The sequence below is a fragment of the Carcharodon carcharias genome, assembly GCF_017639515.1.
Source record: "Carcharodon carcharias isolate sCarCar2 chromosome 35 unlocalized genomic scaffold, sCarCar2.pri SUPER_35_unloc_18, whole genome shotgun sequence".
Taxonomy (NCBI): Eukaryota; Metazoa; Chordata; class Chondrichthyes; order Lamniformes; family Lamnidae; genus Carcharodon; species Carcharodon carcharias.
Window position 1 is genome coordinate 10,301 of NW_024470710.1, and position 16,477 is coordinate 26,777.

At 54.7% G+C, this 16,477-nt stretch overlaps 1 protein-coding gene across 1 annotated transcript; it reads right to left on the minus strand.

Annotated features, from left to right (window-relative positions):
- Positions 1-5,156: 5,156 nt before the first annotated feature.
- Positions 5,157-11,668, minus strand: LOC121274200 (ATP-binding cassette sub-family D member 1-like; the record flags this gene model as incomplete). Its single annotated transcript, XM_041181401.1, has 6 exons — positions 10,663-11,668; positions 9,179-9,359; positions 7,257-7,399; positions 6,202-6,373; positions 5,815-5,909; positions 5,157-5,302 (listed from the first exon to the last, which is right to left on the minus strand). Coding segments are annotated over exons 1-6 (1,628 nt in total), but the record flags the coding sequence as incomplete, so codon positions are not given.
- Positions 11,669-16,477: the final 4,809 nt, after the last annotated feature.

Consider the following 16,477-nt stretch of genomic DNA (forward strand, 5'->3'; position numbering starts at 1 on the left):
GTGAGGGGTGTGTACATCAGGCTTACAGTGAGGGGTGTGGGATATATCAGAGTGTTACAGTGAGGGTTGCGGGGTATATCAGAGTGTTACAGTGAGGGGTGTCGGGTATATCAGAGTGTTACAGTGAGGGGTGCGGGGTATATCAGAGTGTTACAGTGAGGGGTGCGCGGTATATCAGAGTGGTACAGTGATGGGTTTGGGGTATATCAGAGTGTTACAGTGAGGGTTATCAGGTATATCAGAGTGTTACATTGAGGGGTGTGGGGTATATCAGTGTTACAGTGTGAGGTGTGGGGTATATCAGAGTGTTACAGTGAGGGGTGTGGTAAATATCAAGGTGTTACAGTGAAGGGTGTGGGGTATATCAGTGTTAGAGTGTGGGGTGTGGGGTATATCAGTGTTACAATGAAGGGTGTGCGGTATATCAGTGTTACAGTGAGGGGGTGGGGGTTATATCAGTGTTACAGTGATGGCTACGGGGTATATCAGAGTGTTACAGTGAGGGGTGTGGGCTAGATCAGAGTGTTACAGTGAGGGGTGTGGGATATATCTGAGTGTTACAGTGAGGGGTGTGGGGTATATCAGAGTGTTACAGTGAGGGCTGTGAGGTATATCAGAGTGTTACAGTGAGGGGTGTGGGGTACATCAGTGTGTTACAGTGAGGGGTGTGGAGTATATCAGAGTGTTACAGTGAGGGGTGTGGGGTATATCAGAGTGTTACAGTGAGGGGTGTGGGATATATCAGAGTGTTACAGTGAGGGGTGTGGGGTATATCAGAGTGTTACAGTGAAGGGTGTGGGGTATATCAGTGTTACAGTGAAGGGTGTGGGGTATATCAGTGTTACAATGAAGGGTGTGGGGTATATCAGTGTTACAGTGAGGGGTGTGGTCTATATCAGAGTGTTACAGTGAGGGGTGTGGGCTATATCAGAGTGTTACAGTGAGGGGTGTGGGCTATATCAGAGTGTTACAGTGAGGGGTGTATGATATATCAGAGTGTTACAATGAGGGGTGTGGGGTATATCAGTGTGTTACAGTGAGGGGTGTGGGATATATCAGACTGTTACAGTGAGGGGTGTGGTATATATCAGAGTGTTACAGTGAGGGGTGTGGGGTATATCAGAGTGTTACATTGAGGGGTGTGGGGTATATCAGTGTTACAGTGTGAGGTGTGGGGTATATCAGAGTCTTACAGTGAGGGGTGTGGTAAATATCAAGGTTTTACAGTGAAGGGTGTGCGGTATATCAGTGTTACAGTGAAGGGTGTGGGGTATATCAGTGTTACAACGAAGGGTGTGCGGTATATCAGTGTTACAGTGAGGGGGTGGGGGGTATATCAGTGTTACAGTGATGGCTACGGGGTATATCAGAGTGCTACAGTGAGGGGTGTGGGCTATATCAGAGTGTTACAGTGAGGGGTGTGGGCTATATCAGAGTGTTACAGTGAGGGGTGTGGGCTAGATCAGAGTGTTACAGTGAGGGGTGTGGGATATATCAGAGTGTTACAGTGAAGGGTGTGGGATATATCAGAGTGTTACAGTGAGGGGTGTGGGGTATATCAGAGTGTTACAGTGAGGGGTGTGGGGTATATCAGACTGTTACAGTGAGGCGTGTGGGATATATCAGTGTTACAGTGAGGGGTGTGGGATATATCAGAGTGTTACAGTAAGGGGTGTGGGGTATATCAGAGTGTTACAGTGAGGGGTGTGAGATATATCAGAGTGTTACAGTGAGGGGTGTGAGGTATATCAGTTTACAGTGAGGGGTGTGGGCTATATCAGAGTGTTACAGTGAGGGTTGTGGGGTATATCAGAGTGTTACAGTCAGGGGTGTGGGGGATATGAGTGTTACAGTGTGAGGTGTGGGATATATCAGAGTGTTACAGTGAGTGGTGTGGGGTATATCAGAGTGTTACAGTGAGGGGTGTGGGATATATCAGAGTGTTACAGTGAGGGGTGTGGGTATATCAGAGTGTTACAGTGAGGGGTGTGTACATCAGTCTTACAGTGAGGGGTGTGGGGTATATCAGAGTGTTACAGTGAGGGGTGTCGGGTATATCAGAGTGTTACAGTGAGGGGTGTCGGGTATATCAGAGTGTTACAGTGAGGGGTGCGGGGTATATCAGAGTGTTACAGTGAGGGGTGCGCGGTATATCAGAGTGGTACAGTGATGGGTTTGGGGTATATCAGAGTGTTACAGTGAGGGTTATCAGGTATATCAGAGTGTTACATTGAGGGGTGTGGGGTATATCAGTGTTACAGTGTGAGGTGTGGGGTATATCAGAGTGTTACAGTGAGGGGTGTGGTAAATATCAAGGTGTTACAGTGAAGGGTGTGGGGTATATCAGTGTTACAGTAAAGGGTGTGGGGTATATCAGTGTTACAATGAAGGGTGTGCGGTATATCAGTGTTACAGTGAGGGGGTGGGGGTTATATCAGTGTTACAGTGATGGCTACGGGGTATATCAGAGTGTTACAGTGAGGGGTGTGGGCTATATCAGAGTGTTACAGTGATGGGTGTGGGCTATATCAGAGTGTTACAGTGAGGGGTGTGGGCTAGATCAGAGTGTTACAGTGAGGGGTGTGGGATATATCTGAGTGTTACAGTGAGGGGTGTGGGGTATATCAGAGTGTTACAGTGAGGGCTGTGATGTATATCAGAGTGTTACAGTGAGGGGTGTGGGGTACATCAGTGTGTTACAGTGAGGGGTGTGGAGTATATCAGAGTGTTACAGTGAGGGGTGTGGGGTATATCAGAGTGTTACAGTGAGGGGTGTGGGATATATCAGAGTGTTACAGTGAGGGGTGTGGGGTATATCAGAGTGTTACAGTGAAGGGTGTGGGGTATATCAGTGTTACAGTGAAGGGTGTGGGGTATATCAGTGTTACAATGAAGGGTGTGCGGTATATCAGTGTTACAGTGAGGGGTGTGGTCTATATCAGAGTGCTACAGTGAGGGGTGTGGGCTATATCAGAGTGTTACAGTGAGGGGTGTGGGCTATATCAGAGTGTTACAGTGAGGGGTGTATGATATATCAGAGTGTTACAATGAGGGGTGTGGGGTATATCAGTGTGTTACAGTGAGGGGTGTGGGATATATCAGACTGTTACAGTGAGGGGTGTGTGATATATCAGAGTGTTACAGTGAGGGGTGTGGGGTATATCAGAGTGTTACATTGAGGGGTGTGGGGTATATCAGTGTTACAGTGTGAGGTGTGGGGTATATCAGAGTCTTACAGTGAGGGGTGTGGTAAATATCAAGGTTTTACAGTGAAGGGTGTGCGGTATATCAGTGTTACAGTGAAGGGTGTGGGGTATATCAGTGTTACAACGAAGGGTGTGCGGTATATCAGTGTTACAGTGAGGGGGTGGGGGGTATATCAGTGTTACAGTGATGGCTACGGGGTATATCAGAGTGCTACAGTGAGGGGTGTGGGCTATATCAGAGTGTTACAGTGAGGGGTGTGGGCTATATCAGAGTGTTACAGTGAGGGGTGTGGGCTAGATCAGAGTGTTACAGTGAGGGGTGTGGGATATATCAGAGTGTTACAGTGAAGGGTGTGGGATATATCAGAGTGTTACAGTGAGGGGTGTGGGGTATATCAGAGTGTTACAGTGAGGGGTGTGAGGTATATCAGAGTGTTACAGTGAGGGGTGTGGGGTACATCAGTGTGTTACAGTGAGGGGTGTGGGGTATATCAGAGTGTTACAGTGAGGGGTGTGGGGTATATCAGAGTGTTACAGTGAGGGGTGTGGGGTATATCAGAGTGTTACAGTGAGGGGTGTGGGATATATCAGAGTGTTACAGTGAGGGCTGTGGGGTATATCAGAGTGTTACAGTGAAGGGTGTGGGGTATATCAGTGTTACAGTGAAGGGTTTGGGGTATATCAGTGTTACAATGAAGGGTGTGCGGTATATCAGTGTTACAGTGAGGGGTGTGGTCTATATCAGAGTGTTACAGTGAGGGGTGTGGGCTATATCAGAGTGTTACAGTGAGGGGTGTGGGCTATATCAGAATGTTACAGTGAGGGGTGTATGATATATCGGAGTGTTACAATGAGGGGTGTGGGGTATATCAGTGTGTTACAGTGAGGGGTGTGGGATATATCAGAGTGTTACAGTGAGGGGTGTGGGGTATATCAGAGTGTTACAGTGAGGGGTGTGGGGTATATCAGAGTGTTACAGTGAGGGGTGTGGGGTATATCAGAGAGTTACAATGAAGGGTGTGGGGTATATCAGAGTGTTACAATGAAGGGTGTGGGGTATATCAGAGTGTTACAATGAAAACTGTGGGGTATATCAGAGTGTTACAGTGAGTGGTGTGAGATATATCAGAGTGTTACAGTGAGGGGTGTGTTGTATATCAGTGTTACAGTGAGGGTTGTGGGGTATAACAGAGTGTTACAGTGAGGGCTGTGGGGTATAACAGAGTGTTACAGTGAGAGGTGTGGTGTATATCAGAGTGTTAGTGTGAGGGGTGTGGGATATATCAGTGTGTTACAGTGAGGGTTTGGGGTATATCAGAGTCTTCCAGTGAGGGGTGTGAGGTATATGATTGTTGCAGTGTGTGCTGTGGGATATATCAGAGTGTTACAGTGAGGGGTGTGGGGTATATCAGAGTGTTACAGTGAGGGGTGTGGGGTATATCAGAGTGTTACAGTGAGGGGTTGTGCGGTATATCAGAGTGTTACAGCGAGGGATGTGGGGTATATGAGTGTTACAGTGTGAGGTGTGGGATATATCAGAGTGTTACAGTGAGTGGTGTGGGGTATGTCAGAGTGTTACAGTGAGCAGTGTGGGATATATCAGAGTGTTACAGTGAGGGGTGTGGGGTATATCAGAGTGTTACAGTGAGGGGTGTGGGGTATATCAGAGTGTTACAGTGAGGGGTGTGGGGTAGATCAGAGTGTTACAGTGAGGGGTGCGGGGTATATCAGAGTGTTACAGTGAGGGGTGCGGGGTATATCAGAGTGTTACAGTGAGGGGTGCAGAGTATATCAGAGTGTTACAGTGAGGGGTGTGGGATATATCAGAGTGTTACAGTGAGGGGTGCGGGGTATATCAGAGTGTTACAGTGAGGGGTGCGGGGTATATCAGAGTGTTACATTGAGGGGTGCGGGGTATATAGCTGCCCCTGCAGGGTGTGGAATACGCACCTCTGGGGAATATAGAACATTTGTGTGGGGGGTGGTTTATAAACCACCCCATTGTAAACCGGCCACAAACCGCTCAGGATCCGGAATAACGAACTCTTCCCACATCCGTTGGGTCCGGTGATGAGGAGGTGCATCCCAGTCTCCACCTGCCGGGGTGGGGGTGGGTGGGGGGAGCGTGTTGGTGGGGGTGGGGGAGACAGTAAACAGGAAGACAGGGGTCAGAGAGAAAAGGCGAAGGGGAAAGGCGCTCGATCGCTGCCTCGTCTGCAACTGAGGCCGGCGCTTTACACAGGTCGATCCCGGGTCTCCCCCTTCCGAGCCCAGCTCCCTTGCTGCCGGGCGGGGCAGGAGCCACAATCGTCCTCACCCCACACCGCACCCCCCTCCCCTGGGCGGGCAGTGGGCTGAGATGCTTCAGCGCGTCTCTCAGCCCAAGAGCTCTGCCGTGATGCCTTCCCAAGTCGAATATCACGCCGCTAGGCGGCCGCCTTGGAACTGGGACTCGGGTGACAGGTCGCAGCCAGGGCCTCTGGACGCCTGCCCCGCTCCCGGAACTCCTCGGAGAAACCCGCCCCAACCGGAGGGCCAGAGAGGCCGAGCGGACAGTTCAATGACGCACAGGAAGATCCCAACCCGGTGCTTTGTGCACCATCCTTACCCGGATGTTGAGGCTGGCCACCACCACGTCTCCCGTCGGAGTGATGATGGGGAGATTTTCGCAAATGATTCCATGTTCCACGTCAATCACTTGGCCTGAGGAGAGAGAGATAGAGAGAGAGGGAGAGAGAGAGAGGGAGAGAGAGGGAGAGAGAGAGAGAGAGAGAGAGAGAGGGAGAGAGAGAGAGGGAGAGAGAGAGAGGGAGAGGGAGAATTGGTCATCCTGGTTACAGAGTCAAGACAGTGACCACAGAGGGGAGACCCACCACACACCCTCCCCTCACCATTCTACACCGTCCCCATCAAACGCTCCCAGGACAGTTACAGCACGGGGTTAGATACAGAGTAAAGCTCCCTCTCCACCGTCCCCATCAAACGCTCCCGGTACCTTTAATCTCCAGAGGCCCCTCTATCCGAACGCCCCGAACGATTTCGGCCTCTTGCTTTTTCTGATCCTTGGCCTCTGCCTCTGTGGAGCGTTTGTAGACTCCGGACTGGACGTCCTGGAATACCTGGAACATTTCGTGCACCCGCGCCGTGTAACCGGCCAACTCCGTTATCTGAAGGGGGAAAGGTAACGGCGTTCGCTTCGTCAATCGACAGAGCAGCGCAATCCCATTTCAAACCCCCCTCCCCTTTCGAACGGGACTTTACCCTCAGGTTGCTGACTCCAGGGCAAGTCCTGTTCCAAGAGAAATCGGAACGTCCGCAACGCCAGAGGACAAACAAGTCACAGCTGGAGGATCAAATTCCAGGAGGACTGGCACAACCTCTTGAGGGGCGAGGGAGTGTCTTTGCCTCTTACCGCTGCCTTGTTGCCTCAGCTAAGGCTGGGGCAAGGGGGCAGGTAGGAAAACCCCATAGAAGTTAGCCCCCTCCCCCCACCCCCACCCCCGACTCAGTTGCCTCAGATCCTGCCTTGGAGCGATTAGTCTCTGACTGACCCCGGGAGACGCATCACGTTACACCGCGTGTCCTAACCCAGGGCGCAGCGAGGAACAAACGGTGTGCTGCTCAGCAGCAGAACACATTTCACGGTACGGCACCTCTATTCGTGTCAAGTCAAAGGCTCCCCATAAATGCACTTTTGTCATTCCCTGAGTAAACAGTGTGTTCTCACACTCTGAGCAATGCCACGGGCGGCTCTGTTTACGGATATAACATCAACGGGTGTGGAGGGGGTAAGCGGTGGCGGTGGGCTACCATTATATCGCTGGACAGGGCAGGGGGAGACGGAGGGCAGGTTAAATCAGGCAACATACCCATTTCTGGTCCATAGAGCAATTGAGCTCTGACTGACCCGCCAATGGCAACAGGTGACCCAACCCCACCCGTTCCCTCCCGACTCAAGCCTCCAATGTTTCATCCGAGATGTGCTTCCCGCAGACGTCTCACCTCAGCCCCAAGTTCCACCCCCCTTACCCCCCACCAATCCCACCTCACCTCCTTATATGAGGATATGATCCTCTCTGTGGCATCGGCAGTGGCGGCCAGTAGGTTGCGGGCAGTAGTGAAGGCCTCTGTCCTCTCACTGACCAGCTCCTGCTCCTTCCTCTTCATCGCCGCCTGCTTCGATTCCTCCGAGTCTGCGAGCGGGACACACGACAGGGTATGCAAACCTTCCTCACACCGGGATCGCCCTGTGCCTGTCATCTTTCCAGTATCTGCACTCCCTCACCGCTCCCCCCCCCCCCCCCCCACTGCCCCTGGTGACTTAACCCTCTCTCCCTGTGGGCTATACACATTCACTCTCTCTCTCCCCCCGTGGGCTCCACACTCTCTCTCTCTCTCTCTCTCTCTCTCTCTCCCCGTGGCCTTCACATTCTCTCTCTCCACGTGGGCTCCACACTTTCTCTCTCTCTCTCTCTCTCTCTCTCTCTCTCTCCCCGTGGGCTCCACACTTTCTCTCTCTCTCTCTCTCTCTCTCCCTGTGGGCTCCACACTTTCTCTCTCTCTCTCTCTCCCCGTGGGCTCCACACTTTCTCTCTCTCTCTCTCTCTCTCTCTCTCTCTCCCCGTGGGCTCCACACTTTCTCTCTCTCTCTCTCTCTCTCTCCCCCCGTGGGCTCCACACTTTCTCTCTCTCTCTCTCTCTCTCCCTGTGGCCTTCACACTCTCTCTCTCTCTCTCTCTCTCTCTCTCCGTGGCCTTCACACTCTCTCTCTCTCTCTCTCTCTCTCTCCCTGTGGCCTCCACACTCCCTCTCTCTCTCTCTCTCTCCCCCCGTGGCCTTCACACTCTCTCTCTCTCTCTCCCCCCGTGGCCTTCACACTCTCTCTCTCTCTCTCACTGTCTCTCACTGTCTCTCTCTCTCTCTCTCTTTCTCCCCCACACCGAGATCCCCACTGCCCCCAGCTGGACACTCTCTCCTCATCCCAGAGTCAATTAACAATCTATATTAATGAGTTAGACGAAGAGACGGAGAGCAGTGCATCACAGTTTGTTGATGATACCAAGCCCGGTGGGGAGGGTAAGCTGCAGGGAGGACACAGAGGGGTTTGCAAAGGGATATAGATGGGTTAAACGAGCAGGCAACAAGATAGCGGACGGAGTGTGATGTGGGGAAGCGTGAGGTTATTCACTTTGTCCGTAAGAATAGAAAAACAGACTGTGTTATAAAAGACGAGAAAGCCGTGAGAGTTGACATTCAGGGAGACTTGGGTGCGCTGGTACCAGGAACACAGAAAGTTATCCTGCAGGTGCAGCAAGCGATCAGGAAGGCAAATGGTGCGTTGGCCTTTATTGCAAAGGGGGTTGGAGTACAGGAATAGAGAAGTCTCGCTGCAGCTGTGCTGGGTTTTGGTGAGACCACATCTGGAATAACCGTGCGCAGTTTTGGTCTCCACACTTAAGGAAGGATAGACTCTCATCGGAGGCGGGTACAGAGAAGGTTCACTCGATTGGTCCCTGGGACGAGGAGGGGGGGAGGGGGGTTGTCCTACGACGAGGGGCTGAGTGAATTGGGCCAATGTTCTCTGGAGTTTAGCGGAACAAGAGGCGATGGCATTGAGATGAAGACATTTAAGGCCGGGATGGATGGACCTTTGATCTCAGATTCGAGGGATATGGGGGAGCGGGTGGGAAAGTGGGAGATGAAGCACAAGATCAGCCACGTTCATAGTGAATGGAGCAGCAGGTTCGATGGGCCGAACAGTCTATTCCTCTTGTCTTCCTGTCCAGGCATTCTCTCGCGCTCCCCCAATCTTCCAGTGTCTAGGATTTACCCCTCTCTCTCTCTCTCTCTCTCTCTCTCTCACCGCGGCACACCCCACAACCGCTGGAGCCTGGGATCGCACTGTGCCACCGCCGTGTCTGGAGAGGCGCACCCCCCGCCCCCCACCTCCCCTCCCCCGCCGTCACCCTTACCGGTCTCGGAGTAGCCGGTCGCCGTGATGATAGGCATGGCGACCATAACAAGGCCAGAAGCACTCCACACGTACTTCATCAGGAACTGCTCCAACATCACATACCACAGCCTCTTGACCAGGATCTGGTTAATCTGAGAGGCCAGGTCCCGGTAACAGCGCCGTAACATCGCCAACTCCACCTGCAGAGAGAGGAGAGGCCGGTGGTCAACCGAGGGGGGAATCGCAGATTGCGGCAGTGGCTGGGGGGGTGGCGGGGAGAGAGATGGGTTACTGAGTGACAGTGTGAGGGAGCTGGATTAACATCAGTAGAGATACAGTCAGTAACACAGGGCGCTGGGGGGAGAGGGGTTACTGAGTGACAGTGTGAGGGAGCTGGATTAACATCAGTAGAGATACAGTCAGTAACACAGGGTGCTGGGGGGAGAGGGGTTACTGAGTGACAGTGTGAGGGAGCTGGATTAACATCAGTATAGATACAGTCAGTAACACAGGGCGCTGGGGGGAGAGGGGTTACTGAGTGACAGTGTGAGGGAGCTGGATTAACATCAGTAGAGATACAGTCAGTAACACAGGTCGCTTGGGGGAGAGGGGTTACTGAGTGACAGTGTGAGGGAGCTGGATTAACATCAGTCGAGATACTGTCAGTAACACCGCGCGCTGGGGGGGAGAGGCGTTACTGAGTGACAGTGTGAGGGAGCTGGATTAACATCAGTAGAGATACAGTCAGTAACACAGGGCGCTGGGGGAGAGGGGTTACTGAGTGACAATGTGAGGGAGCTGGATTAACATCAGTAGAGATACAGTCAGTAACACAGGGCGCTGGGAGGAGAGGGGTTACTGAGTGACAGTGTGAGGGAGCTGGATTAATATCAGTAGAGATACAGTCAGTAACACAGGGCGCTGGGGGGAGAGGGGTTACTGAGTGACAGTGTGAGGGAGCTGGATTAACATCAGTCGAGATACTGTCAGTAACACCGCGCGCTGGGGGGGAGAGGCGTTACTGAGTGACAGTGTGAGGGAGCTGGATTAACATCAGTAGAGATACAGTCAGTAACACAGGGCACTGGGGGGGAGAGGGGTTACTGAGTGACAGTGAGAGGGAGCTGGATTAACATCAGTAGAGATACAGTCAGTAACACAGGGTACTGGGGGGGAGAGGCATTACTGAGTGACAGTGTGAGCGACCTGGATTAACATCAGTAGAGATACAGTCAGTAACACAGTGCACTGGGGGTGAGGGGTTACTGAGTGACAGTGTGAGGGAGCTGGATTAACATCAGTAGAGATACAGTCAGTAACACAGGGCGCTGTGGGGGTGGGGGTGGGGGGGGTGATGCCGGCGTGGTCGAATAGTGAAGCCGATCGTCGACGTTGTTGGGGGAGGGGGGAGAGGAGGATAGAGGGCGAGGGTCCCACCCTCAAACCGCCCCCACCCCCCCAAACCTCCCTCCCTCCCTCCCACCGCCCCTTCGCCCCGCCCACCTTGTGCCCCCGGTAGAAGGCGACCTCCTCGGCGTTGGCGGCCAGCCGGGCGTGGGCGTGGCGCAGCCTCCCCCGGCGCCGGGCCTCCTCGGCCGCCAGCCCCCCGAAGCGGGGCGAGAAGCGGCGCAGGAGCTCGGCCGTCAGCAGCACGGCCAGGCCGGCCACCGCGGTGGAGCCGGAGACGGCGGCCCCCTTGGCGCGGGCGGCCCTCAGGAGGGTGTAGCTGTTGACCAGGACGTCCAGCACGGGCTTGGTCAGGTTGGAGTAGAGGTGGGCCACCGAGGCCGAGAAGGCCAGGAGGTCCTCGGTCAGCGACTGGTCGGTGTTGGCCAGCCGGCCGTCCATGGTGCTGATCCGGTAGTAGGTCTGGCGCCGGAAGTAGAGGCCGTAGGCCTGGTCGACCAGCCTGGTCCGGAAGGCCAGCGCCAGCTTGCCCTCCAGGTACCGGATGGCGCTGTTGACGAAGGTGGCCGGGACAGCGATGACCAGCCACTTGGCCAGCTCCCAGGCGAACCCGCGCGGCTCCTTCTGGACGATGCTCTTGACCATCTTGCCGTCCAGCTGAGCCACGTAAACGGACAGGAAGGTGCGCGAGACCAGGGCCCCCGAGTGCAAGGCCAGCAGGCCCAGCTCGCGGCTCAACAGCCTGGGGAACAGTACCCGCAGCAGGGCCCACAGCTGCGCCAGGAACTCCCGGTTCAGGGCCGGCGAGGCCGGCGAGGTCCCCGACTGCCCCTCCCCCCCGCCCTTCCTCGCCCGCTGCAGCTCCCTCCACAGCGCCGGGAGCAGCCTCCGGACCCCGTAGGTGGCCAGGGCCAGCAGCAGAGCCCTCCGCAGGCAGCTGCCTCTCCGCAGGTGGCAGGGTAGGGTGCGGGTACCCAGCGGAGACATGCTGACCCCCCCACCCTCACTCCCGACACCAACTGGGAGCTCAGTCAAACCAGCCGGAAAGAGCGTCCACCCATCTCCATCCCGCTCTCCCCGTCTCTCTCACTCTGTCTCTCCCTTTCCCTCGGTCTCCCTCCCTCCCTCCCTCCCTCCCTCCCTCAGTTTCTCTCTCCCACTGTCTCTATCCCTCCCACAGTCTGTCTGTCTCTCTCTCTCTCTCTCTCTCTCCCTGTTTCTGTCTCTCTCTCTCTCTCCCACAGTCTCTCTCTCACTCTCCCTCCTTCCCTCAGTCCCTCTCTCCCTCCTTCTCTCAGTTTCTCTCTCTCCCTCCCAGTTTCCCTCCCTCAATCTCTGTCTCTTCCCCTCAGTCTCTCTCTCCCTCCCTCCTTCTCTCAGTTTCTCTCTCTCTCCCTCCTTCAGTCTCTCTCTCTCTCTCTCCCACAGTCTCTCTCTCTCTCCCTCCTTCCCTCAGTCCCTCTCTCCCTCCTTCTCTCAGTCTCTCTCTCTCCCTCCCTCAGTTTCTCTCTCTCCCTCCCTCAGTTTCTCTCTCTCCCTCCCTCAGTTTCTCTCTCTCCCTCCCTCAGTTTCTCTCTCTCCCTCCCTCAGTTTCTCTCTCTCCCTCCCACAGTCTCTCTCTCTCCCTCCCACAGTCTCTCTCTCTCCCTCCCTCAGTTTCTCTCTCTCCCTCCCACAGTCTCTCTCTCTCCCTCCCACAGTTTCTCTCTCTCCCTCCCACAGTCTCTCTCTCTCCCTCCCTCAGTTTCTCTCTCTCCCTCCCACAGTCTCTCTCTCTCCCTCCCTCAGTTTCTCTCTCTCCCTCCCTCAGTTTCTCTCTCTCCCTCCCTCAGTTTCTCTCTCTCCCTCCCTCAGTTTCTCTCTCTCCCTCCCTCAGTTTCTCTCTCTCCCTCCCTCAGTTTCTCTCTCTCCCTCCCACAGTCTCTCTCTCTCCCTCCCACAGTCTCTCTCTCTCCCTCCCTCAGTTTCTCTCTCTCCCTCCCTCAGTTTCTCTCTCTCCCTCCCACAGTCTCTCTCTCTCCCTCCCTCAGTTTCTCTCTCTCCCTCCCACAGTCTCTCTCTCTCCCTCCCTCAGTTTCTCTCTCTCCCTCCCACAGTCTCTCTCTCTCCCTCCCTCAGTTTCTCTCTCTCCCTCCCTCAGTTTCTCTCTCTCCCTCCCTCAGTTTCTCTCTCTCCCTCCCTCAGTTTCTCTCTCTCCCTCCCTCAGTTTCTCTCTCTCCCTCCCACAGTCTCTCTCTCTCCCTCCCACAGTCTCTCTCTCTCCCTCCCTCAGTTTCTCTCTCTCCCTCCCACAGTCTCTCTCTCTCCCTCCCTCAGTTTCTCTCTCTCCCTCCCACAGTCTCTCTCTCTCCCTCCCTCAGTTTCTCTCTCTCCCTCCCACAGTCTCTCTCTCTCCCTCCCACAGTCTCTCTCTCTCCCTCCCACAGTCTCTCTCTCTCCCTCCCACAGTCTCTCTCTCTCCCTCCCACAGTCTCTCTCTCTCCCTCCCTCAGTTTCTCTCTCTCCCTCCCTCAGTTTCTCTCTCTCCCTCCCTCAGTTTCTCTCTCTCCCTCCCACAGTCTCTCTCCCTCTCTCTCTCTCTCTCTCCCTCCCTCAGTTTCTCTCTCTCTCTCTCTCTCACTCTCTCTCTCTCCCTCCCTCCCTCCCAGTCTCTCTCTCTCTCTCTCCCTCCCTCAGTTTCTCTCTCTCTCTCTCTCTCTCACTCTCTCTCTCTCCCTCCCTCCCTCCCAGTCTCTCTCTCTCTCTCTCCCTCCCTCAGTTTCTCTCTCTCTCTCTCTCTCTCACTCTCTCTCTCTCCCTCCCTCCCTCCCAGTCTCTCTCTCTCTCTCTCCCTCCCTCAGTTTCTCTCTCTCTCTCTCTCTCTCACTCTCTCTCTCTCCCTCCCTCCCTCCCAGTCTCTCTCTCTCTCTCTCCCTCCCTCAGTTTCTCTCTCTCTCTCTCTCTCTCACTCTCTCTCTCTCCCTCCCTCCCTCCCAGTCTCTCTCTCTCTCTCTCCCTCCCTCTCTCCCACCCACCCAGAGTCTTTCTCTCTCTCTCAGACTCTCGGAAGTCGGGAGACTTACGGAAGTCCTCCTCCTTCCCACAATGCAAACTTTAGCCAGCCGCCTGAACTTTAGCCCAAAACTCGGCTCTTAAAGGGAAAGCGGTAGGAGGCGGGGGGGGGGGGGGGGGGGGGGTGTGGTGGTGGAGATGCTGTCGGAGGCTCAGAAATAAAAGTTGGCGGAACTTTTTTAAAGGGGCTGTCAGCAGCCCTTCCCCCTCCAACAACTCTCTCACTGCAAAAGAAACTTTCTCACAGCAAATCCAGCCCTTCCCTCTGACTGAGAATTAAACTTTCTAAACTTTCCATTAAAACTCCCCCTCATTATATTCATCAAACAAAATCCAAGACACAATCATTTAAACAAACTGATTGGAAATCAGCAAATGGGCCAGGCAATAAATTCACCAGCTCTCAGTATTCAGCCAGAAACTGAACTGGACCCAGCCATATAAACACTGTGGCTACAAGAGCAGCTCAGAGGCTGGGAATCCTGCAGAGAGTAACTCACCTCCTGACTCCCCCCAAAGCCTGTCCACCATCTACAAGGCACAAGTCAGGAGTGTGATGGGACACTCCCCACTTGCCTGGATGAGTGTGGCTCCCACAACACTCGAGAAGCTCGACACCGTCCAGGACAAAGCAGCCCCCGCTTGATCAGCCCCCCATCCACAAACATTCACTCCCTCCACCACCGACGCACAGGGGCAGCAGTGTGTGTACCATCTACAAGATGCACTGCAGCAACTCGCCAAGGCTCCTTCGACAGCGCCGCCCAAACCCACCACCTCTACCACCTAGAAGGACAAGGGCAGCAGACACATGGGGAACACCCACCACCTGCAAGTTCCCCTCCGAGCCCCTCGCCATCCCGACTTGGAAATATATCAGCCGTTCCTTCACTGTCGCTGGGTCAAAATCCTGGAACTTCCTCCCTAACAGCACGGTGGGTGTACCTACACCACACGGGGACACAATCCTGGAACTCCCTCCCTAACAGCACGGTGGGTGTACCTACACCACACGGGGACACAATCCTGGAACTCCCTCCCTAACAGCGCGGTGGGTGTACCTACACCACACGGACACAATCCTGGAACTCCCTCCCTAACAGCACGGTGGGTGTACCTACACCACACGGACACAATCCTGGAACTCCCTCCCTAACAGCACGGTGGGTGTACCTACACCACACGGACACAATCCTGGAACTCCCTCCCTAACAGCGTGGTGGGTGTACCTACACCACACGGGACACAATCCTGGAACTCCCTCCCTAACAGCGCGGTGGGTGTACCTACACCACACGGGGACACAATCCTGGAACTCCCTCCCTAACAGCACGGTGGGTGTACCTACACCACACGGACACAATCCTGGAACTCCCTCCCTAACAGCGCGGTGGGTGTACCTACACCACACGGGGACACAATCCTGGAACTCCCTCCCTAACAGCACGGTGGGTGTACCTACACCACACGGACACAATCCTGGAACTCCCTCCCTAACAGCGCGGTGGGTGTACCTACACCACACGGACACAATCCTGGAACTCCCTCCCTAACAGCACGGTGGGAGTACCTACACCACACGGACACAATCCTGGAACTCCCTCCCTAACAGCACAGTGGGTGTACCTACACCACACGGACACAATCCTGGAACTCCCTCCCTAACAGCACGGTGGGAGTACCTACACCACACGGACACAATCCTGGAACTCCCTCCCTAACAGCACAGTGGGTGTACCTACACCACACGGACACAATCCTGGAACTCCCTCCCTAACAGCACGGTGGGTGTACCTACACCACACGGACACAATCCTGGAACTCCCTCCCTAACAGCACGGTGGGTGTACCTACACCACACGGGGACACAATCCTGGAACTCCCTCCCTAACAGCGCGGTGGGTGTACCTACACCACACGGGACACAATCCTGGAACTCCCTCCCTAACAGCACGGTGGGTGTACCTACACCACACGGGGACACAATCCTGGAACTCCCTCCCTAACAGCGCGGTGGGTGTACCTACACCACACGGACACAATCCTGGAACTCCCTCCCTAACAGCACGGTGGGTGTACCTACACCACACGGGGACACAATCCTGGAACTCCCTCCCTAACAGCGCGGTGGGTGTACCTACACCACACGGACACAATCCTGGAACTCCCTCCCTAACAGCACGGTGGGTGTACCTACACCACACAGACACAATCCTGGAACTCCCTCCCTAACAGCGCGGTGGGTGTACCTACACCACACGGACACAATCCTGGAACTCCCTCCCTAACAGCACGGTGGGTGTACCTACACCACACGGACACAATCCTGGAACTCCCTCCCTAACAGCACGGTGGGTGTACCTACACCACACGGACACAATCCTGGAACTCCCTCCCTAACAGCGCGGTGGGTGTACCTACACCACACGGGACACAATCCTGGAACTCCCTCCCTAACAGCACGGTGGGTGTACCTACACCACACGGGGACACAATCCTGGAACTCCCTCCCTAACAGCACGGTGGGTGTACCTACACCACACGGGACACAATCCTGGAACTCCCTCCCTAACAGCACGGTGGGTGTACCTACACCACACGGACACAATCCTGGAACTCTCTCCCTAACAGCGCGGTGGGTGTACCTACACCACACGGGACACAATCCTGGAACTCCCTCCCTAACAGCACGGTGGGTGTACCTACACCACACGGGGACCCAATCCTGGAACTCCCTCCCTAACAGCGCGGTGGGTGTACCTACACCACACGGACACAATCCTGGAACTCCCTCCCTAACAGCACGGTGGGTGTACCTACACCACACGGGACAAAATCCTGGAACTCCCTCCCTAACAGC